Source organism: Anser cygnoides, chromosome 8 (assembly GCF_040182565.1).
Source record: "Anser cygnoides isolate HZ-2024a breed goose chromosome 8, Taihu_goose_T2T_genome, whole genome shotgun sequence".
Classification (NCBI taxonomy): Eukaryota; Metazoa; Chordata; class Aves; order Anseriformes; family Anatidae; genus Anser; species Anser cygnoides.
In genome coordinates, this window is record NC_089880.1 from 13,848,542 (window position 1) to 13,870,567 (window position 22,026).

The 22,026-nt window shown below is 42.8% G+C and overlaps 2 protein-coding genes and 10 non-coding genes across 20 annotated transcripts in view; 11 read left to right on the forward strand and 1 right to left on the reverse strand.

Annotated features, from left to right (window-relative positions):
• The first annotated feature begins 6 nt into the window (after positions 1-6).
• NPL (N-acetylneuraminate pyruvate lyase) overlaps positions 7-22,026 on the forward strand; it is a 33,091-nt gene continuing 11,071 nt past the window's right edge. The window contains exons 1-14 of one of the 8 annotated variants that reach the window (XM_067001802.1): positions 7-138; positions 746-794; positions 1,296-1,335; positions 1,612-1,648; positions 2,038-2,069; positions 2,414-2,505; positions 3,101-3,126; positions 3,380-3,452; positions 3,550-3,603; positions 4,378-4,421; positions 4,927-4,979; positions 5,966-5,994; positions 6,184-6,224; positions 12,744-12,834. In XM_067001802.1, the coding sequence (XP_066857903.1) occupies positions 6,216-6,224; positions 12,744-12,834 (100 nt within the window). In that variant the 5' untranslated portion in view covers positions 7-138; positions 746-794; positions 1,296-1,335; ... (8 more) ...; positions 5,966-5,994; positions 6,184-6,215. The other 7 variants (XM_067001801.1, XM_067001798.1, XR_010833388.1 and 4 more) reach the window with 7 other exon arrangements.
• Positions 343-420, forward strand: LOC125183962 (small nucleolar RNA SNORD74). The gene has a single exon (XR_007166856.1). It is a non-coding gene; the product is annotated as a small nucleolar RNA SNORD74 (small nucleolar RNA).
• On the forward strand, positions 1,150-1,217 carry LOC125183958 (small nucleolar RNA SNORD75). Its single transcript, XR_007166852.1, has one exon. It is a non-coding gene; the product is annotated as a small nucleolar RNA SNORD75 (small nucleolar RNA).
• LOC125183952 (small nucleolar RNA SNORD24) lies at positions 1,458-1,543 on the forward strand. The gene has a single exon (XR_007166846.1). It is a non-coding gene; the product is annotated as a small nucleolar RNA SNORD24 (small nucleolar RNA).
• LOC125183954 (small nucleolar RNA snR60/Z15/Z230/Z193/J17) lies at positions 1,878-1,960 on the forward strand. The gene has a single exon (XR_007166848.2). It is a non-coding gene; the product is annotated as a small nucleolar RNA snR60/Z15/Z230/Z193/J17 (small nucleolar RNA).
• Positions 2,121-2,204, forward strand: LOC125183955 (small nucleolar RNA snR60/Z15/Z230/Z193/J17). Its single transcript, XR_007166849.2, has one exon. It is a non-coding gene; the product is annotated as a small nucleolar RNA snR60/Z15/Z230/Z193/J17 (small nucleolar RNA).
• LOC125183953 (small nucleolar RNA SNORD44) lies at positions 3,411-3,476 on the forward strand. Its single transcript, XR_007166847.1, has one exon. It is a non-coding gene; the product is annotated as a small nucleolar RNA SNORD44 (small nucleolar RNA).
• On the forward strand, positions 3,864-3,927 carry LOC125183957 (small nucleolar RNA SNORD78). The gene has a single exon (XR_007166851.1). It is a non-coding gene; the product is annotated as a small nucleolar RNA SNORD78 (small nucleolar RNA).
• LOC125183960 (small nucleolar RNA SNORD79) lies at positions 4,782-4,860 on the forward strand. The gene has a single exon (XR_007166854.1). It is a non-coding gene; the product is annotated as a small nucleolar RNA SNORD79 (small nucleolar RNA).
• Positions 5,285-12,049, reverse strand: HEBP2 (heme binding protein 2). Of its 2 annotated transcripts, none has more exons than XM_067001815.1 (5): positions 11,750-12,049; positions 9,350-9,434; positions 8,865-9,000; positions 8,247-8,412; positions 5,285-7,938 (listed from the first exon to the last, which is right to left on the reverse strand). In XM_067001815.1, the coding sequence occupies exons 2-5, from the start codon at positions 9,422-9,424 to the stop codon at positions 7,764-7,766; spliced, it is 552 nt and encodes a 183-aa protein (XP_066857916.1). In that variant the 5' UTR covers positions 9,425-9,434; positions 11,750-12,049; the 3' UTR covers positions 5,285-7,763. The 2 variants fall into 2 exon arrangements, with proteins under 2 accessions (XP_066857916.1, XP_013046897.1); XM_013191443.3 differs by having other exon boundaries at positions 11,754-11,941.
• LOC125183961 (small nucleolar RNA SNORD47) lies at positions 6,042-6,116 on the forward strand. Its single transcript, XR_007166855.1, has one exon. It is a non-coding gene; the product is annotated as a small nucleolar RNA SNORD47 (small nucleolar RNA).
• LOC125183959 (small nucleolar RNA SNORD81) lies at positions 6,258-6,336 on the forward strand. The gene has a single exon (XR_007166853.1). It is a non-coding gene; the product is annotated as a small nucleolar RNA SNORD81 (small nucleolar RNA).

Consider the following 22,026-nt stretch of genomic DNA (forward strand, 5'->3'; position numbering starts at 1 on the left):
GAGGGGCTCGGCGCGATGACGTCACCGCCGCGCGGCTATATAAGGGGCGCGCGGCGGGCGGGCGGCCTTTCGAAGCGAGGCGCGGCAGCGGAGCGGCCCGGTCGTTCGGCGTCGTTCGCGGCGCGGCCCCGCGGCGCGGTGCGTTGTGCCCTCACCGCCCCTCTGGCGGGACCGGCGGGCGGTGTGGAGGCGCGGCGGGGCGCGGGGGATCCGCGGCGGGCGCTGGCGGAGGAGGATGGAGGCGGATTGGGGCCGCGCGGCCTAGGCCTCGGGGTGCGCCCTGAGGGGCCGGGCCTGGTGCCGGGGTGGGGGGTGGCGAAGGGTTACCCCTCAGCCTTCCGCGTGCCTGCGCATGATGAGAACCGTGTTGGTAGGGACATCTGAGCGGCTGATGAATGCCAACACAGCTGAGCTGGGCACGGAGCGGGGCGCTGGGGCTGAGGCCCCGTGGGCTCTGCGCTGGGCACCGAGGGCAGCTCGCGGCTACAGGGCTGGCTGGGTGTGCACTGCAATGGGGGCTGGAAAAAAGGGTAAAAGTTAAAGGAAAAAAAAGTGGTTCTGTAGTTTTTGCCCAGATTAAAAAATGGGATTAGAAATTACTTTTGCAGGCTTGTCTCTGTTGCATCAGGGAAGGCTTCTACTGTAAAGTTCAGGGCTTTGCTTTGAATTTTATTTAAGCATTTTGAAGGGAACGTGTGGCTACTAGTTTCTTAAGAAAAGCTAATGCCTGTTCTTTTGATTTCAGTGTAAGATGCATCACGTATACTCTTGCCTCTTCAGTGGCTTCACAAAAGGTAAGTACAGCTTCTGAAATACAGACTTTAATTTGAGAAATAAACTGTGTTGTGTAGGTGTACTTGAGTCACTAGCTTGGGGTACTCCTGTGTCTAAGAAAGTTGCAGGACCAGTGTTTGTAATGCAGCAGTTGACTGTGGTGTCTCTGAGCGGTTTTCATTCTACTGGGAAGAGTCATATGTTCTTCCTGCTGAGGAGTGGATGTGAGGCTTCTGTTCAAAAACACTATTGCAGCCTCTAGTCAGACTACAGGAGTACACTGGATACCTTTATTTCCTTTGTTACTGCTATTTCATCATACACAAGATGGGAGAAAAGTGCCTGTAGCTATCAGGATTGATAACTAAATTGGAGAGCCTGTGATGTTTTCAGATATTAGAGTAGTGGACAGAAGTAATTTCTGAAAACTCTGCACTGAGGCTTTTTTCTGTTATCAGTGTCACTGTCAGAGATACTGCACCTAGTTCTACACACATCTCAAACTATCCTGTTTCCTCTAGGTCTGCTGCTCAATATGAAGACTTGATACTACTTCACAAGGTAAAAATAAATCTGAAAATTGAACATAAAAGGGTGTTTAAGGATTTGCTGTTTGTCTAGAGCACGCTTATTTTAATGACAAGCAGGCAAACTGTGTTCCCTATGCTAAGTTTTCCCTCTTGTGCCACAATGATGACTCGAAATAGTTTGCTACTCTTGACCAAGATAATGATGAGAGCTCATACCACCATGATTTCCATCTGAGGCACAACAGCTTAGAATTCACCTTGATATTCTGCCTTTAGATAAACTTCTCATGAGCTTTTTTTCTTTCAGGACTTGAATCATGCACTTACAGAAAAAAGATCACCTGGTAAGGATCTTCATGGAGTCTGCTGAGGTTTCCTCAATGGAGCTGCTGAAACATGGCAGTGGGGTGTGTAAAATGGAAGAGAAGTTTTGGGGTTAATTTTCACTAACGCACAGAAGTAATTGATGCTTCATAGTATTCAAAAGACTCCTGAATATTTCTTTAAATTTATTTGGGGAATTCTGTTTTTCAAAGCTATCACAGGAGATTGCTCAATACTATTACTCCAAAGCAGATACACTGATGATAACATAGTTCAGCAGAGTTTATTGTGATGAACAGAGTTTTGTCTTTCGCTCCTATCTGATGTATCTTGCTGCTGTGGTATATTGCTTGGAAATCCTAGACTTGACCAAGAAAGCTGAGGGGGTCTGATTTTTCTCTTGTTGCAGGCACTGGGAGAAGCAGCTACAAGCTATGCAAGGTAAATACGATATTGCCAGCTTCTGTGAAAACTAGCTTTCTGTCCATGACAAGGCTGCGTATGATGACAACATAGTTCAGCAGATGATCAGTGGTGATCACTTGTTCAGTCTTTCGCTCCTATCTGATGCAGCCTCCTGTACCTTAGGATAAGTCTGACAGACAACTGAAATGGAAAGGTTACAGTGAAACACTACCCTTTGTTGCATTTTGTCAGTCTCTCTCAGAAGATCAGGAAAGGGGAAAAATGTTTAAAAAATGTAGTAGGATGAATAGGGTTTGGTAATGAAAACTCTTGGTTCATCTGGTGTTTGTGCTCTAAGTCCTGTAAGTGTTGCTTTGCAGTGTGCCCTGGACAGAGACAGGATGCCTGTGCCTGGTGTGAGAAGCTTTCACCTGTCAGGGATGTTGGCAAGACAAGATTCTTCTAACTGAAGGTAGTTGAAGATATTTTAGTTGGATGCTATGTTTGGCTGTGCTGCACTTGTGAAATAATAGGTCAGCTACTGGGCTGCATTTGAGCCTGGGAACTTGTGTTTATAGACGAGTCTGCAAATCCATTCTGTTCCTGGAAAACATGAAGCAAAGATAAAACTGCCCTAAGTGTGCCTTATGCTTCCCAATAGAAGTATGAAGTAATTATTTTGGAGGGTTAAAATTCCCCAGAACATTCCTGCAAATAAATGTAATTTCCTAAACATAAATGTAGCAGTGCCATGAGTTCAGTATCCAAAATGCTTTTCCTGGTTAGACCAGCCTGAATGTTTACAGGTCTGTGTGTTCCCAGCTCGGAGGTGTGGTGCTTTCTGCAGTCTCAGCAGTGATGTTGCATGTTGAGAGCAGGGAGATCGGTTTGGGCCCCCTTGTGGAAGGGGCTGGGAGTGTTGCAGTTTGCTGTACATGATGTTGAATCAGGTCTCTGATCCCAATGAGGATAAAACTTGACTAAACACTGATACAGCCTTTGATGGAGCTGTTGTTATGCTGAAACTTCCTCCTGGACCACAACTAACAGTGACTTTTCCTTTGCAGGCTCCCGAATTGTTTCTTGTCATGATGTAAGTACTTGTTTTAACTTTGCAAGTTTCTTAGCATAGGAAGCCTAGAATATGCATGTGAAGTGAAGTATTTGGCTGGTGTGGGCAGAGGGGGTGGTGTTGTCTGCTTGCATTTCAGCCAAACCAGGAGGATGCTTAGGGGAAGAACTGCTGGATAAGACCCAGACTTGGCAGACTGGTTTTGCTAAACTTAGTGCATCTGTGAGCTCCTGAAGTTGCTCTGATTGCACTGTTTGCCTTCTTCCTAAAGCAGTTAGCAGTCCACAGACTGACAGTATAAGCTGCCTGTATGATGAAATGCGAACACACTGACTTCAATTGTGGAGGTCTGCAATTAGCTCTATCTGATTTCGGGCATCTGACTGGATTTCATTCTCGTGTCTGTTTATGTGCTGTCCTGATTCTGTGTTTGTTTTTTTCTAGTGCTGTTGTGGTAGAGCTGTGAGGTGGTACCAGCTGGTCGTGCTCCAGGCAAAGGTAAGTTGCCAGTGAATTTGTATTACTGCTCTTAGCTGTGCTGTGGGATGGGGAAGCTGCTAGGTGCTGGCCTCTAATTGTAGTGCCACTTCTTGGTGCCTGTTTACATAGGCTCCTTCAGGATTTTCACAAGTTATTAGCAGCCAGCAGACTTCACTTACCAAGGTGTTGGGGACTGAATCTCATGTGGAAGACTGAAATTATTTGAGAACTCTTTAAATATGGTAACTGTGCAGACAGGCATGGCATGTCTTACAGGGTTGTAATGATGTTGTCAAATGTCTGACCTGAAACTACTAATGTAGACTGCTCTTCACTGAAAGACCCTGTAACTGACAGTAGCCATAAAAATGGTGGCAATAGTACTAATAATTGGAAGTGGGAGGGAATTGTGTGGCAAGGGATAAGGAGGAAAAACTTAAAGGCCTGGTGGGGGAGGGTGTTGATGTGCAGTCAGTATAAAATGCCACTGATGTGGACTGTAATTTAGCATGTCTCCTAGAGCAGAATGCTTTGAGATAGCTTACCTGGCTTGTTTTCTGGGGTGGTCTTGGTTTAACATGAGTGCTTCTGGCTGCCATCAGCTGAATGACAGATGCTAGTCTGAGGGCATTTGTGAGCACCAGTAAGTAGCTTCAACCTGTGTGTGGAACCACCAAAGACTGCAAAGAGGTGGTGATGATTGCAACAAGAATGGAAGTTTGTGAAAGTCTGATAGTTGTATTATAACATTAGCATTGCACTGAAACTTTTATTTTCTGGTGTTTATTGTAGTTTGAGAATGGAAGAACTGCCAGATACTCTGTGACAGACATTTGGTAAGCTGTTTGCTTCTCAATTGCCATAAGATACATTTTGTACTGAAATGTTAACTGCTTTCTGAACTGGAAAGAAATAGTGTAGACCAATTGAAATGTGACTGCTTTGCATTACTTGACTTTCCTAGTTGATCAGAAAGAACATGCCTTTACCCAGCAGTGCAGAGCTTGCATCAATGACTCTTCTGCTGATTGAAAATAGTACGCCTATTTGCTGTTTAATATATGCAGTGGGCTTTGGCAGACAGTAGTACTGATCTTGTAGTTGGAGTAATCTGGTAAATTCCTTGTCTCAAAGGCAAGATGAGAGTTTTTATGTGATTTGAGTGAAGATGGGGATGTTAAGCTACTCTAAGCATGTACTGTTTGTGATGATTAATTCTAAGCAATGGGAATCTCTCTGAAAAATACTGAGGAGGACTCTTGATCTGAAACAGTACGCGCATTCAGACTAACTCTTGAAGCATGGCCAAGTAGAGTGTTAATAAAAATGCACTTGTTACAGAGTGAAGCTGAGAAGGAAGGAGTATGTGAGAACCAAGATTTTGCTTCTTTGAGGTAAGTGTAAAATAGAACATTTTATTGATCATGGTGGTCCAGTAATTTCTGGAATATTTCTGCTATGTTAAGTGCATAACATTAGTACATAATCAGATATGTTTCTTTTATTGTGAGTCTACCACTCCCAGCTATTGTGGGAATAAAAATGATGTGCATGGAGCAAGAATGAACTTCACTATAAGAGTTTTTCTGGCAGCTTTGGTACCCTGACAATTCCTAAACTATGGTCACTGACAAACGTAATGTAGAGTTCAGTTTGTATGAACAAAAGATGTGGCCTCCATGACTAAAACTTTTTATTCTTTTGTCTTCACACAGGGGAAATAGTAAAAATGAATTGGTGGAAACTACTTAAACCAATACACTGTTGATAATGTAATACAGCAGAGTGCTTTACAGCAGCAAGCATACAACTCCCATCATAACTCTGATGTATCTGGCTGTTTTATGAACTGACTGTAACGCTGCTGCACTCCTGAAATAAAAAAAACACAATCTGATATACTGTAGTTAGCAAAAATCACTTGAGTGGTGACAGTTGTGGTTTTGTTCAGTGTACACATATTCAGGATCAAGTTGAAGTTGTAGACTGTACAAAGTTTTCTTGACTAGACCCATTCTCACCCACAATAAGTTACCTATTTAAGCTCATCTCAAAAACCTGTCCTTTATGGGACTTGTGTTTTAGGTATCATAACTCATTCCAACAGAATCTCTCTCTGGGGAGGGACAGTATCATAATCATAAAGCAAATATAACCAACTACTTTTTTGTGGTTCTTCCGATGTTAGTAATTCTGTATTGCCAATTCAATTAAGATTGAAGTTTTTATATTCTATTTGAATGTTACATATTGAAGCTGTCAGTTGGTGGCCAAAATGCAGCCTTGTTATAGGTTAAAATTAATTTGTATAGAATTTCATAGATCTATAAAGTTGCATATAGTGATACCTTATTCTGAAACAATTTTCTCTCTTCCTTAGGAAAGAACTATTGTCTGCTGCCTCACTGGGTAAGATCACACAGCAGATTTTTTTCTTAAACTTGGGGAGTTTTTGTAGCCACTGATGAAACTTGATTCTGCCAGATGAGTTACTGTGATATTACCACTTCCGTTCCATTCTTTCTGAGGCTACACAACTGCTGAGAGGAACTTCTAGTAGTTGTGCTACTGTGTGTTCACTGCATTTTCTTTCTTCAGGTGAGGAAGCAACTTTGAAACTAATACGAGGAATGAGAAAGGTGAGTGTAACTGTAGTAATAAAACTTACTTGCTGGAACAAATGATGATTAAAACCTTAGCTTGAACTCTCTCACTGAACAGAGATGAAAATCTAAGGTCTGAGCTGTTCCAGTCAGCTTCTTGTGCTAGTTTGGTGCCTTATAATGGTTCTTATACTGTACTTAATAGGTGGAAGATCCCAGAATAATCAGCTACACTTGCATGAACAGCATTAGAAAACCAAGACTTTGCGGTGGTAACATTTGCCTCATACACTGATTGGAGCCAATAAAATTTTGTAAACTCTGCCTGTTGTTGTGAACTGCTTTCTGACTAGACGAGCTTGCTGTAAACTAGCTCTAGGCTATTCTGTAAAAGCTTCAAATCCTTGACTTTAGGGCAGGGAGCAAAGTAGTTTAAGGTAATGCTAGTCCTGCAAGTGTCCTTTACTGTAGAGGGTGTGTAGCTATTGCCAGTGTTAGAGCAGGCTGGAGTTGACGTGAGCACTATGTAGATTTAGGCAAAGCTACAAAAAAGTACAATTAGTGTTTTATAGGTGGGAGCTAAACATGATTTGCATATTTGGTTCTAAACTGGTATGTCTGGTAGTACATGACTTAATTATGCTAATTTCAGTAGTTTAAAGAAAATCTGGTGTTTTATTGGACTGCAGCTACTTGGAGGGCTTTGCTTTTTTGTTCAGACTGAAGCCTGCTGAAGTGCTGATATTAGCTCATTCCAAGACCCACAGTGGCTGATGCAACTTCTCTTAAGAGCTTTTTAGTCAGGTAATTCCAAAAGATAAAATACTGCTCAAAAATACCAACTATGGAAGCAGTATAGAGACAGTCTGTAATGGAGCAACAACAGATTTTCACAGAATAAGTATACAGCTTGTATTCTGACATGCTTCCACTGGATTGAGTATAATTATTCTGGAGCAAGATAGCATCCAGCCTCCATGAGACAGCTATAAGCAGAGGAGGGAGATTTTTATAATTCTATTAAATATAAACGCTTAGGTGGCACTGGAGCCTGCTAAGGAATTGCTTTTTCCCAAAGCTAATTAGTGCTGGGTTTCTTTTAAAAAAAAAAAGATTTAATGTACTTCCCCCATATTTCTGTGGTGTTTCAGGTGTGATATCAATAGGGGAAAAGCTTTATGAAGAACTTACTCTCCATAACACTTGAACTATTGCTGTGGCAATTCCAACAAGAAGTAAAATCAGACATACAAACACTTCTGCAGGAATGTTTTCAGATAATTAGTGCTACCAAGAGTTTTTCAGTAAGAGGAAAAAAATTAAGTTTCATCTGCCTCACAATCCAGCTTGTGTGAGCTACTTAAACTTCAATTACATCTTTGTAGAAAGAACTGAAATCTTCTTAGGCAGAACAGTTTTTCATCCTAGAGAAAGTGAATTAGAGATGTTCCTGTGTTCATGTGCAAATTAAATCTCTTCTGCACTAAAGCAAAAGCCATTAATAAGGTCTTTTTTCATTCAGAACTGGTTAGTAGCCTCTTAGTATTCTCCCCCTGTATTTATTCTTCCCCTGCATTACTTCTTAAAATACCACACTTCATTGTGCCTGTTGAAGAGTTTGAAGGGACTGTCATAGCCTGCAGTGTAGAAGAAATCTTCATGGAATGCTTGGCCTCTGTTTCTTAAGATTTTGGCCAAGACTTCAGCTTCCTCAGCATATTTCTCTGTTGAGGCAAATCCACTGAAGGACCTGGTTGAAATAAAAAAATAAATAAATAAAAATGGGGGGGATTTTATCCAATTTGTAGAAGGTCAAAATATCTGTTCCCTGCTTTGTGTTGCCAAAGAGATGACAGGGTTGGGAAGCAATGCAGTATTTGAGCAGTTCTCGTGCAGTTTGTAGTTATTAAATGGCACATAACTAGTTGTCAGGGTGAATGACTTCTGCATCTGAACTCTAGGCTCTAAATAACAGTTTGTAAATACACAGTTAAAAATCAGATGCAAGTAAGAATAGTGCAGACCTGCTAGGTGAACCCCAACCCTTTGTGAGCTTACCGGACAAAGACAGCTGCTGTCTTCCGCTCCTCAATAAACACATCTGAGTCCGTGGGCTGGGGGGGGGAGTCCTGATGTTCAAATGGCACAAAGAAAGAGACCTTGAAGTCTGCACAAACGTGCTTTACCAGACATGTCACTGGCACAGTCATATCAATCTTCATCTCTAAAGGAGGATAGAAAGTGTAATAAGCTGAAAGCAAAGGCAGTGTCTGAATGCAACTCGAAGGAGCATTGCAGGCTGCCTAAAAGCACATGCTAAAGCAGCTTCCCAGCATTACTGCTCTTTTGCACATTGATGCAAAGGAATGTACTGCCGTGTTCTGCTTTCCTTTCTAACTGTAGAGCAACTCCTCACTGACTTTTCTCACTGTTCAGGCTGCAGCTCCTTCAATCCTATGTGGTCCTCGGAACAGAGGCTTCAGCTTCTCTCTTGCTCTTCCTGTTACACCTAGCCCTGAGGGACCTGGGAAGAGGTGGGATGGCCTAGTGTAGGCAGGTGGATAGACTAGGTTAGACTAGGAAAAGCCTTCTGTGTGTCCGAGGTTATCTACTGCCTTAAGCTACTTGGCATCATCTCGTTTGTGCTTCTAGCAGTTCAAAACCAGCATGTTCTACCTTTCTCATTCTTCCCTTGGATGTAGTGGAAGAGTTTCCAGAAGCCCTGGCGCAATGCTTCTTTCTGGGTCTCTCCTCTGATGACTGTGCTGACCCATTTAGCTGTTTCATACTGGCGCAGTTCGTAATCCTTTGCCTGGAAGGTAGCAAAAGTCACAGTAACCACAAGATGAATACTAACGATGACACAAATGGCTACTCTTGCCAAATCAGCCTGGAAGGATTGTGATTAAATAACCCCAGGCAGCTTGGTAGCTGCAGTTACAGGCATACCCCCAGGGTCAAACTGACTCTTCCATTGCAAAACTGTGCTGTTCTGCCTTAGACGGAGCTCTTCAGAGCTTAGGAGTAGGTGTGCTTGTTGCCCCCTTTGCAGTTAGGCATGAACAGAGTAGGAACACTTCCTTCATGCTCGTTCTCAGACTGAGAATCCTAAATCCACCCCAACAATGGAGAACTCTGTTCTCCTGGCCTTTAGGAGTTACCGTTGTCTCTGCTGGGTTCCACCGAGGGGACTGCAGATCCAGGGACAGAAATGTTTGCTTGAAGGATTTGATCATCTTGGTGGAGCTGAAAGGCAGACACAGTTCATTGGCCTCTCCAGTCAATGCAGTATAAATGGGGTATGAGAAAACACTAGGACTTTTCTGCCAAATTTAAGAGGTTTTCCTCAGCCTCTGGTCTCCAACCTATCAGTAACACATGCACCGAAGTGACTGATTAAGTTCAGGCAAAGACCAGACAGCTTCTGAAAGGTAATTGTCCCTGAAATTGTGAAGGGCTTGGCTTCTACCCCTTATCCTTAGGGTTTCAACAAAAAGACATGAAATCTTTTTAGCCACGAGGGGACAGAGAAACAAGACCATGAAACCATGGCTAGGCTGCTGTTGGAGTGTTCATCATTCAGTGTAAGCTGCCTTGCTTCCCTGTGAAGTGAGGGCATTTCCTGGCTGCAAAACAGAAGGTGGAAATAATCCTGCAAGTGAAATGGACCTGAGCAGTTAAACCACTTTGCACCTGGATGAAAAGGTACCACTGTTGGTGGCTGCTGTAGTAGTGATGGTGTACATAACATTGGAAATCTCATAGGAGTTGATGCCTTTCTTAAAGACCATCCGGAGTCTGATGACTGGGCGAGATTTTTGTTATTTATGACTATGTAGCTGCTTTCTTAGCTAGCCTTCATGTGGAAGGAAAATGCTGAAAACATGGAAACACTCAACTTCCCCTCACTGTCCCAAAATAATCAAAATCACTACTGAAATAGTGATAGCTCATTAAGTCTTACCTTGAAATATTTGGAGCCTTGGTTTACAATTTTTGTCAACACCAGGCAGATAGCACTACACAACTACATCCACAGAAAGTCTCTGCTTTCTGTTACATTACAGTATCCTTAGCATGCACCTCACATTGCAAAGGCAGCATGCCATTAATTCAGCAAGGTTCTTGATACTTAGATCATAGCACATTGTCTTCTCAGAGCACGACTTTGTTGCGTATTTCTTGGGCAGCAGAAGCAGCTTTGGGGTTAATTTTCATTTCTCTGCCTCCTCAGCTGTTTATAGCTGCCCACACAAGAAGCCGTTGATTGCTCTGTGACTCGTGACCACTTTTTTCACGGGCTTTCATGAATACTAAATTCAAGGTGCTATAACTGACAGCATCCCCCACTTCCAGCGGCAGGTATACAGCACTGCTCTGAGAGGCAAGGTGAAATCATGCCACCTCAGATTACTGACAGTGTCGGTTCTTGAAGTCCACAAGAGTGTTTCAGTTTGCTGAATGACGGTGGTACCTAACGCAACAGATGGACCACGTGCAATCCGTGATAAGCATTTTTTAAAGTCTTCAGGGTATGCTGTCTTTAACACGATAGTCCTGTTATCTTTTAAGATATTCTGGAATAGTACCTATTCACTGCAGCCATACGCTGCTGCAGACTGCTGTTCAGTACTGATCTCCTTCTGTACCCTGGTTTTGAGGTGGCTACAGACAGTTTTCTGTTTGGGATCTATGAAGGTGAAAAGGTTTTGTCAAAAAAAAAAAAAAAACAACCTGCTGGCACTGATTTCTCATATAATCCTTTATGTAGTACACAGACATGCACATGTTGAAAAGTGTTTTCTAGTAACTCCTTCCGTTGTTGGGGAGTAGTGGTGTGAATGTCAGAACGATGTAGCCGGATACTGATTCCAGCAGGTAAAAGCAGGCACTGTCCCCCTCCCTGTCCCATCCTGAAGAAAGATGCCCGCATGAAGTTCAGCAGTAAGACTGGAATGGACTGTTATACATTTATACACTTTTTGTCAATAGTATATACATATCATCCAAACAGCAAGAAGGCACGAATCCAATGGTTTTATTGGAAGCAAATGTGAACAATCTATATGGAAACCTACTGCGTGAATATGTTTTATCCGTTGCCATTTCAAAAAAAATTTTTGATAATGCTTTGCTGACACTTTATTTCTCATTGCTACACCTTGGTAGAAAACATGCTTGGCTTGTGCTCCCTGGGTATCTTAGAAAGCAGAGAAGTAAATGTTCCTCTGCTTCAACATGCTGCTGTATGAGCTGGCTTGTTTCTGTACATGCCAATCCCAACCCCTCCTTAAACCTCTTCTTAGCTGCTGCTCACAGAACTTCTATAACTGCAGCCAATACTATCATGGCTGCGTGTAAGAAATATTTGAGTTACATAAGGCAATTATTTGGGGGGTGAAAAGGGGAAAACAAGACACCAAGAAGCCTCCAAATATTTATATTTGAATTCCTTGCAAGCACCTCCAGAGATTATGATGATGTGGTAAGTAAGCATAGCCAGAATATGATATTCCGTAGAGCTGCAAATTATGTTTTCAAAGCGAAGAAAGTGGACATACTTACGTTTTGGTGAATAAGCTGTCGTCTTAACTATTAGTCTGTCCTTCTGAGGCTGCACGTAGCAGATGCTGCGTGTCGGTGTTTATTTTAGTTCGACCAAACCCCGCCCATGCCGCAGCCCTACTGGAGGGAGATGCTCTTATGAAAACCAGATGTTGTAGCCTGACCCCTCTGGGTCTCATTGGAGAGCTCCCACACAAATGCCGAAAGCCCCACCTACAGCCCACGAGCCAACATTGGGTCCAGTGTGTGATCTGGCTCCATAAACCGTTTCGCACCCTTGTGTAACTTCCACCAGCTTCCATGGCACTGTGCCTACTTATGTTGGGGTCGGCGGTAGGTTTTGTGCTCTCGGGAGAAAGAAATGTACAAAAAATAATGTCATACGCCCCCAGCTCAGATTGCAAAGGGATGTTAGAAAATGAAAGCTTTTCCTTTTTAACCCTGGGGTGAAATGGTGGGTACAGATCTGGCTGCAAACAGCTAAGACCATCCTCACAAGATTTCTGCTGACCCGGTATGAAAGACAGACAGTGTTCTGTAATGACTGGCTGTTTTGAATGGCGTTCGAGACTGATCAGCCCCCTTAGCCCTTGGATATCTACACAAAGGGATTGTACAAAGCTATTGTGAAAATCTGTGGTGCTTCACACAAAGTTAAGCTGGACTCTTCATTTAACCAGCTGCAGCTCCAGACACATTTAGGTACCAGCACAGGAAAGCTGACTGAATTTCGCAGTTTGATTTCTGAGAACGCTTCATGTGGAATGTTGTTTGATACACTCCTGTTCTGAAAGGGAAATTAAAAAAAAAAAAGCCAAATAGCTCTTGCAAACTGCTCCCTAATGGCACAAAAGTGGGCTGGTGTGAAGTGGGTTTTACTAGTTGAGCCTGTTAGAATATGCTAAGGCCACAACCCAGTTCCCTGCAGGTTTAGCACTTTTATGGAGTAAACTATCTCTGTTTCATCTGTGTTCTGTTTGGATCAAACAGGAAATTCAGCAGGGCGTTTTGGAGAAGAAGCTGCTACTTGGCAGGCACTGCATCGGAGCTAAAGGCATGCAGCGGCATTTGCTTGTGTCAGGTTAGCTGTTACATTACTCTCTCCACCTATTCTTCCTGTAAAGTGTGTGCTGGTAATTACTTTCTTCAGAGCAGAGAAGTAGTAGTAAAGCAGTAAAAAACCTACACCCTGCCACCACAGTTTGGTCCATCTCAACACAGTTAACCTTGATCTTCTGTACGGAGGAGTATTGCCTTGAAAGGGGGTGGCAACTAAAATGTAGATAAACACAAGCCCACTGTGAATTCTTGTTTTGTTCCTGAAGCGGAGAGGCCCACAACAAATCCCCAGTCAGTATGTATGTGTCCAGCTGACGTTTCTGTCCCCAACAAATAGCCAACTGTTCCTGGTGGAGTAGCCCGAAGTTTGAGAACAATCACCAGTGTTTCCCCAGAGGTTGTTTTTCAACACTCCATTGTTTTTCACATATGCACTGTGAGGACATGCCAACAGTTGTAAGAGACAGCAGGGCAGGCGTGAGGCCGTGTGTTTGGTACATAACTATATATGCACCCATACCGTATATAACTGGGGAGGAGGAGCTGCAGTATGTATGGGATGTGGGGTTGTGACTAGTATTCTCTAGATTAGCTGACAAAGCAATATTTTTTTCGTACTGTTGTAAACAAAAGAAGCAGAAATGAGAGTGCAAGCTCACAGGCACTATAGAAGCTTGCAGTTTCTAGCTGTAACTGCACTGTTTTGAGCAGCTACTCCTGTGCAGAGCACTGATGAGTTTGTACTTAGGTACCGGCGTTTCAGGCTAGCAGCTCGTGGTGGGTAAGTATCAGAACAAGCCTGTGATACAACCAGTTGAGATTTCCATTTTCCTTCTCTATAGACTCTACCTACACTTACCATTAACAAGCCCAACCAATACCTTAAACAACATGCTGTAAAGCAAAAATGCTTACATCTGTTCTATGGCAACATTACAACCGCGGCTGTCAGATGTAGGCAAAGCATTGTAAGTCACCTGTATTCGCAGAGGCAGGCACACATGGCTTGCACAAACAGATGAATCTTTTCCACTGACTTCTTGTGTTGGTATTGGACGTGAAGCTCATGAAAAAGCTACAGTACATTTAATGATATTTTTGAGTTATGTTCTTATAACTGACAAGTCTGTATTCTAATATGAAAAAAACAGCATGTAAGGGACAGAGAAGAATGTGTGCTGTGCACATGCTCCAGGCAATTTTGCTTTTTTGCCTAAGCAGCTCACAGCATCAACCTTGCTCTTGGTAATGGTTCTGGTTTAACAGAAATGAGAATCTTCGGGTATAAATTGCATTTGCTTTTGCAAACAGCAGATGATGCAGGAGCTCCTACTTCACAACAGAGAAGTAAACCATGTGATGTTTATATTTACTGTAAATAATAGTCTGGGCAGCAAAGATGTCTTTACATGTGGTTAGATAATCTGTGTCTTTCTGCTAATTCATCTCCCTAAAGAAGTTTCCTGGTTTCAGCTAGGATAGAGTTATTTTTCTTCCTAGTAGCTGGTAGGGTGCTGTGTTTGGGATTTAGGATAAAAATAATGTTGATACCACGCTGATGTTTTAATTGTTGCAGAGCAGTGCCTACACTAAGCCAAGGACTTTTCAGCTTCTCGCTCTGTCCTGCCAGCGAGCAGGCTGGGGGTGCAGCAGGAGCTGGGAGGGGACAGACCCAGGACAGCTGACCCCAACTGGCCAAAGGGGTATTCCATATCTTATGGGGTCATGCTGAACAATTAATATGGGGGACTGGCTGGGGTCTGGGAGACTGGCTGCTCAGGGATAGACTGGGCATCGGTCAGTGGGTGGTAAGCAACTGCATTGTGCATCACTTGTTTTGTACATGTCATTATTAGTAGTACTATTATTATTATTTTCTGTCCTAATAAACTGTCTTTATCTCAACCCACAGGCTTTCACTTTTTTTTGATTCTCCCCCCATCCCACATAGCGCGATGGGGTGGGGGGGTGAGCAATTGGCTGTGCGGTTCTGAGCTGCCAGCCGGGTTAAACCCCAAGTCTCTATAAACTTCTTGCTCTAAAGAAAGAAGAAATCTTCTAGCAAATTCTTTTATTTTCACTTCCAGGAGGGAAATAGAAGTAAGACAAATCTACCATCTTTTAAGAAGCAGTCGAACGTACTAAAGTAGACTCCATGTTATCCCTTGCAAATCAAGGAAGTGGAATCTCTCTAACTCCACCGAGCTGCTGTTTAGCCCTTGTGCTGTAACATACATATTTTATGTCAGCATGCCAATTTGTTGCCATTTGATTGTCCTTCAGCCTGTAATCATTTGCTTTCTGGAGAAGCCTCTGTGGATTTTGTCCATGTGCTTTTTGTATATTTCAAGGGACACACGAAGCTAAGGCATCTCCCTACTACCTTGAAGAGGTGACATCAAGATAGTTTGTGTGCGTGAGACAACAGCTCTCAATGAGAGCAAAATCTAAAATCTTTCCAAATGAATGACTCCTTGCTGGTAGCTCACTTCATCAGAGATTGCATGGAACTGGCTCATTTTGTCCAAATAAAAAGCATCCTACATGTAGCGCTACTCCGGATCACTGCTGCATTAGCATTTTCCAAGGTTTTCTTGCTGAAGGTCGCATTTCTGAATCATTCTAGGTTTGAAGAATTAATCCTATATTAATCCCTCTGGCTGCCATGAAAGAGCCCAGGGAGAAATTGGAAGCTTTTTCTGCTTTATTCGCTTGTATTCTTTCCAAAATAAGGGTTATTTTTAATATGGATCTGTTTAGGGATCTAGCTATCAGCTGAACTCCACAGGCAATTAAGCCAGTAAACTTCTTTAGCCAGCATTAATAATTATCCAAATCCACAGAAAACTTGCAGTCCCCATTCAGTGCTGGAAGGATATGAAGTGAGTTCAGCTTCCCACACAAATTAATCCTCTTCCTGAAGTCCAGTGTTTGAAGTCACCAACCATCCATACAACAAATACTGCTCTCAAGCCATAAGGAGAAGGAAGTAGTTAAAAGCCACGGTGGCAGCCCAAAGCCTCTATCTCTCACACACTAGACAGGCTCTCTGGACGAAGGTAGGCATTCACTTTCAGCTCCAGCAAGACTCATTTCTCTACCTGCATCTTCCAGCAGTCCTTCAAGCAACTGCTTGTTGCCTGGTCCTTAAGGGCAGGAACTGAGCGGCTCTGCATTTTCTTTCTTTGCTGCACCTTTCTAGTCTTTAAGGTGACTTCTTCCTTCTCTTCTTCACCTGGTTTGGCCTTCCCTCCCCTCCCCTCCGTCTCATTCTCAGCTTTCTCACATCTTTACGATGCATGGGGTGAGATCACCTGGCAGCTCCTCTGCTTGGGGTCTGGGATAAGCTCCTGACTGCTGAAGTCAGTGATGATGGGAACAGCCCCAAGAGTCTGAGAAAAAGATAAAGGTATACAGAAATTGCCCTAGAGATCCCAGGGTTTCTCTTTGGAGTGCCATGGACCTGAGAACATGTCCAGAGTTGCTGGAAACAGGCCCAGAGCATGAAAGTATTAAATAAATGCTCTCCTAAAATACTGTTTTTCACTTTCTCTGAAACAGATGCGAAAAAGTGGTGAGCTTTTGGGGGCCTTTTTTTTTTTTTTTTTTTTTTAACTTAGATTATGCAAGCCTCCAGAGATGCTTTCTCTAAGAATCTGGTCTCTCTCTCCTTATAAGATAAGCCGATGTGGCTTCCTGCAGCAGATGGCACTGTTGTTTGTGTTCAGAGGTGAGTTTTACTCCCTCAAACCATCTTGGTTGTAAAGAGTGCCTTTAGTTTACACATGGAACCATTATATAGTCACAGTTCTTTCTACCTCTAAAGCTTTGCACTCGAATACTGTCTAGTATCTATATCTGAACGGTTTCTGGTAATATTAAATGTTTATTCTTCTTGACATCTAGTAATACTTTGGCATGCCAAACATATTCTGCAGCAGACACACGAGTGAATATCTGTCAGGAAAATTAGGAAAGTCCTAAATTAGGAAAATCTTCCAGGTTATGTTCAATTCCAGAAGAGTTAAACTGGTGGTCTTCCAGGCAGTACTGATATCCAACTTACCAGTTTCAAACTCAAAATCTGAGAGCTCAGAATTTCTGCACCTTTAGATTCAGAGCAGAGAAAGCAAGGTAAATGCTCTACATATAATGACATTATGCCAGCTGCTCAGATGATGCATTTCTGAGTGTCAGAAGACAAGATGAGTATCAGCAGCCAAATGGTATTTAACCGAATTTCTTCACTTTCATGGGTGTTACCTTTTTGAATTTCTGCCATCATTTAGGCTTTCGTACTTCCTATTAGTTCTAAAAATAGACTTGAGTAAGTATATCGTCTTTAAAGGAAAATTGTATCTGGATACATTTATTTGCTTCAAAGAGAAATGGAAGCAAACCTCTATTTTAATTATGCCCAAAAAAAGCTGCAGACATGATAGCTTGAGAAATGGGAAAATGCAGATGTCAGGACTGTGTAGGTGTACAGAATTGTGGTGTGGGTACAGTAAAAGTAAAGGACAGGAGTGGTAAATTGTAGTCAGCGTAGCAAATGTTGGAAATGTTAGCAGAGCGACAACAACAAAACATACCCCACCCTAACGGACTCCAGAGGAAACTTAGATGACCTTTGGCTTTAGTAGTTAACCAACCTTAGCAAACCAGTGATTTGAATAATGGGGCACTTTTGATGGACATGTCAATCAGCTATGTTGGCACATGGCAAGTTTAGCCTCTTGGCACAAACCCTCTGGTTCTCATGTGTTTATAATTACCCTACTTGAAATTACCTTATGGGGTAATTTAGATAAGCTTTTGATACTGATGTTCGTTTATTTCCCATAGAGAAAAAATGCTTAAATCTATAAAACCATGCTTTTATTCCTCTAATTGCTTTGGAAAAAATAGCAATTGATTTTTGTTGGTGGTGTCCTTATCCTCTGAGTTTTGGCACTGCTAACACTTTCCTGCTTATTTCTGTGGCAACTGGGGAGACACTTTTCCGGTCGTTGCACAGCATGCTGCAGCTGCAGACAGCCTAAACCTTTCTTCTGCCTTTCCCAAAATTTACAATGCAAATTTTGGGTTCTCCCCTGAATTTATATTTTCCTGAATATAAATTTCCACAACCATTTAAGTCTTTCTAAACTTGTTTTTACATATTAAAAAAAAAAATTAAACACTTAAAATGAGTATAAAAGAGAGGAAGTATTTTAAATGGCCACAGTAAACTCCTTTCTTCTTTCCCTCAGGGGAAACATCATCCTTAGGACGCTGTACTCCCATACATGTCACTGGCACTGCTGATTGCTCTGTAGTGGACCCTGAACTGGTGCATTGGGATGGCAGGATTTTACAAGACAGAGAAAAGTAAAGCATGGGTGTGAGTTTCAGCCTAGTGAAACTCTTGCATTTTCAGGGAGAATTCTCACTCTGTGCAGGTGGTTATTTGCTGGTGCCTGGAGGAGGTTTAGTAATTATCTGCTGTGTTGTATAGTACTGCTGAACTGAACCCATGCTGTCATTCAAACCAGTGTGAAATAACTTGCACATCAGCTTTGGCTAAAGCACATTCTTTTTCTTGTCTTCTGGTAATTACAAGGGGCTTTATCAGTGTAAATATCTGCGAGCCTTATAATCTTTACCATCATTTTCTTAATTACATTCCTTCTGAGATAAGCAAAGGCTGCCCTGAAACACCAAACCCTCACCCAAGGGCTGGGGAAGAGGGACAGAGGCAGTGTGGGGTGTCCGAAACAGTCACCGTGGCTTTGAAAGATGCAGGAAGACAGTCCCAGCCCTGGGCTGGGCTCTGGGCTGACAGACCTCAGCTCAGAACCGGGGAGGTAATGGGCTAGGGCAACTCCAAAATTTCTCAAAATGTCCCCAAACTACTGTAAGATTACTGTAAGACTTTAACCCCCTCTAGGCAGCTCTAAACCAGTATATATCACTTCTAAATTGCTCTAAAAGTCCTCTAATCAGCTCTGAGGAGCAGTAAGGACCTCCATATTGCCACAGTGAGGCCATTGCTTCAAAACAGATGTAATTTACACAACTCTAAATGGTCTCTAAACCACTCTAAAACTCTTCTAATCAGCTATAAACAGCCACTAAATAGCTCTGAATATCTCAAAAGATTTATTACCACCTTTAAGATGCCTTAAAACTTCTTGTAAACAGCTCTAAAGATCTCAAAATCTTCTCAAGTTCCTCTAAAACTCCTCAAAAGCACTCCAAGAGGTTCTGAGGAACTGTAATAGCCCCTTAAAGAGTGCTGTGGTCCTCTGAACTGCACTAACATCCTTCTAAACTTCCTCCAAGGAGCTTTCAGGTTCATCTGATCTTATCTAGAATTCCTCTATATTGATCTGAAAACCTCTGAATTTCATTTGGGACTCTACAACCCCACCAAAAACCTCTAAAACGGCTTGAAGATGTTTTGAGGTGCTCTAAACCCCTCTGAAATAGCACTAGAGAGCTATGCAATGTAGGCTCTTAAAGAGCTGTATTACACCCCTTAATTGATACAGACAACTTTAAAAAATCATTTAACCGGTTCTAAAACACTCTAGAGCACCTCTAAACCAGCCTAGACTTCTTCACACGGTTTTAGAATCAGCTATAAACAAGGGTGAGCAGCTATAAACTCCAAAACCTCCACTCTACCACTCTGAAAACAGCACTAATCTCATCTAAGCTCCTTTACACTGCTTTGAGCAATACTAAAATACCACAAAATAGGTCTCAAAACCCTATCTCCATGCAACTGCTCTAAAACTCTTCTGCAGTTTTGAAACTGTTTTTTAGAGAAACAATGCTAAAACCTCTCTTTGAGCCTTTAAAACTCGATCATGCTGATGAGTGCGGAGAAGCTCCAAGCCTGTCTGAACTGATCTAACACATCTATAACCTGTTAACAGCTCTAAACCTACCTAGTGAAAGATCCCTGACATGGTGGGGGGGTTGGACTAGCTTTAAGGTCCCTTCCAACCCAAACCATTCGATGTTTCTAACGTCTTGTAAAGTGTGCAGAAACTCCTGTAAAGTACTCTAAACAACTGAAAACTCCTGTATCTCTTCTAAAACGGCCAGAGCTCCTCTAAACTAAAGCTCCTGTGTCTTGCTGTAAGCAGCAATAATATAACTTTAAATACTCCTAAAATATCTTTAAATCTCTACTATGCAATTCTAAACTCTTATGCAGCTCTAAAATTCCTCTGAAGTGCACTAAGCAGCTCTAAAATCCCTCTAGACCAATCTGTAACTCCTACAAACTGTTCTAAGCAGGTCTAATCTGAATTGTGGAAAACAGACTCTACAACCTTGGAATAGTTATAAAGCAGGTATGTTTATTCGGCGCTGTGCACACACGCCGGACACAAGGGGGATAGCTCCACCTAACTTGTGCCCCAGCGGTTACTGGCAGTGTGCTCATATTATTGGGACAAATACATATTCATTTAATTTCCCGTAAGTCTCTTGTATATTCATCAGGTCTCCGAAGAATCATTAACATAGGTTCCATCTCTTATTTGTGTGCGTACTGGTGTCCTTGGGTGGTCGGTCGTCTGGCATACTCTGGTGGTCTTTTGTTGAAGGCCAGAAGTCTTCCTCGCTGCTTATCTTCTGGCCTTCCTGTCTTTGACAGACTTCAGCAGTCAAGCTAGTTCTTGCTGGTTCCATTACCTACTCATACAGTCTTTTGTTCCCTTATCTTTGGGTTGTTAACATACAATTGTGCTAGCTAGGACCTAGGAATCACCATCCTTTATCTTCTTCCCTGTCTCAAATCCACTTCAACCCATTGTAAAACTTTCATGTGCTGTCAATGCATTGGGCTTATGTGGCCAGGTTTTGCCAGCAGCACTAAGTAGCTCTAAAATTCTGTTAATATACTCAAAAAATCTTCAAAACTTCCTCTAAATGTCTCTATGCTGCACTGAACTGCCTCTGAACCTTTCTAGAGATACTGTTCTGGGGCAAATACTGCTTAAGCTCTTCAGTAGTGACCCAGATGATGGGTAAGACAGCACCCTCAACAAGTCTGCAGATGAAAACACAAAGCTGGGAAGAGAGGTTGGCAGACCAGGTGGCTGTGCGGGCATCCAGAGGGACCTGGGCAGGCTGGAGACCTGGGCTGACAAGAACCTCATGGAGTTCAACCGAGTGCTTGCTGGGGGCTCACCAGGTGGAAAGCAGCTTGGCAGGAGAGGACTTGGGGGTCCTGCTGGACAAGCTGAACATGAGCCAGCAGTATCCTGCTCTGCATTAAGGCAGTGCTTTGCCAGCAGGTTGAGGGGGAGGCAATCCTTCCCCTCTGGTCAGCACAGGAGAGACACAGCTGGCGCTGGGCTTCTCTGTTGCAAGGAGGACATGGACTTACTAGAGCCAATCCCCTGAAGAGCCTTGAAGATGGTTATGGAGTTGGAGAATCTATTACAAGGAGAGGCTGATGGAGCTGGGATGGTTCAGTCTGGAGAAAGAGATTCCACATTACCCATATGGATGGAAAGAGCATAGAGAAGAGGGGATGTCTGGAAGAATGAGAAAGGCTCTTCTCAGAGCCTCAAAGAAAGGAAAAATACATGTGCTTTGTGAGAACCTGCTAGTGAAGCCAAATCCCAGAGAAAGTGATCACAGTGTGAATAGCCCACAGTGTGCATATTTTGGAATGGAGGAGGAATACCAGAATCCCAACCTCTGAGATTATTATGTGACTACATGAAAAATGTGCTCCCAGAGCATACAACAACAAGGGATTGTTTTGTAGATACTAGACAGTCAGAAAATGCGTTATAATGGAAGATCTGGAAGTGCATGCTGAAGGTAGAATGTTTCCCTGCACCTGCTCTAGGAATGAGAAACAGGTGTAGAAAACCCAGATGATTTTCCCCAGGAAGGATGGGGAGTGTTGTGCTGTGCAGGAGCTTCATTTCTCCATGGGGCCCAGGCTGCACTGCATGTGCTACACATCTGGCAAAACCACATGTGGGAGAAGAAAACAAAAGCCACATGGGCTGTGTGTGGGCAGCGGTTTTATTAGCCCATTAGCCATTGTCTTCTGCTTGTTTGTTCTGTGCCATAACTCGTGGAATTATTTAGGTTGGAGAAGACCCATAAGATCGAGTCCAACCATCACCTAATGCTACCCAGGCCACCATTAAACCACGTCACCATGTGATACATTGACATGTCTCAGCAACTCCAGGGT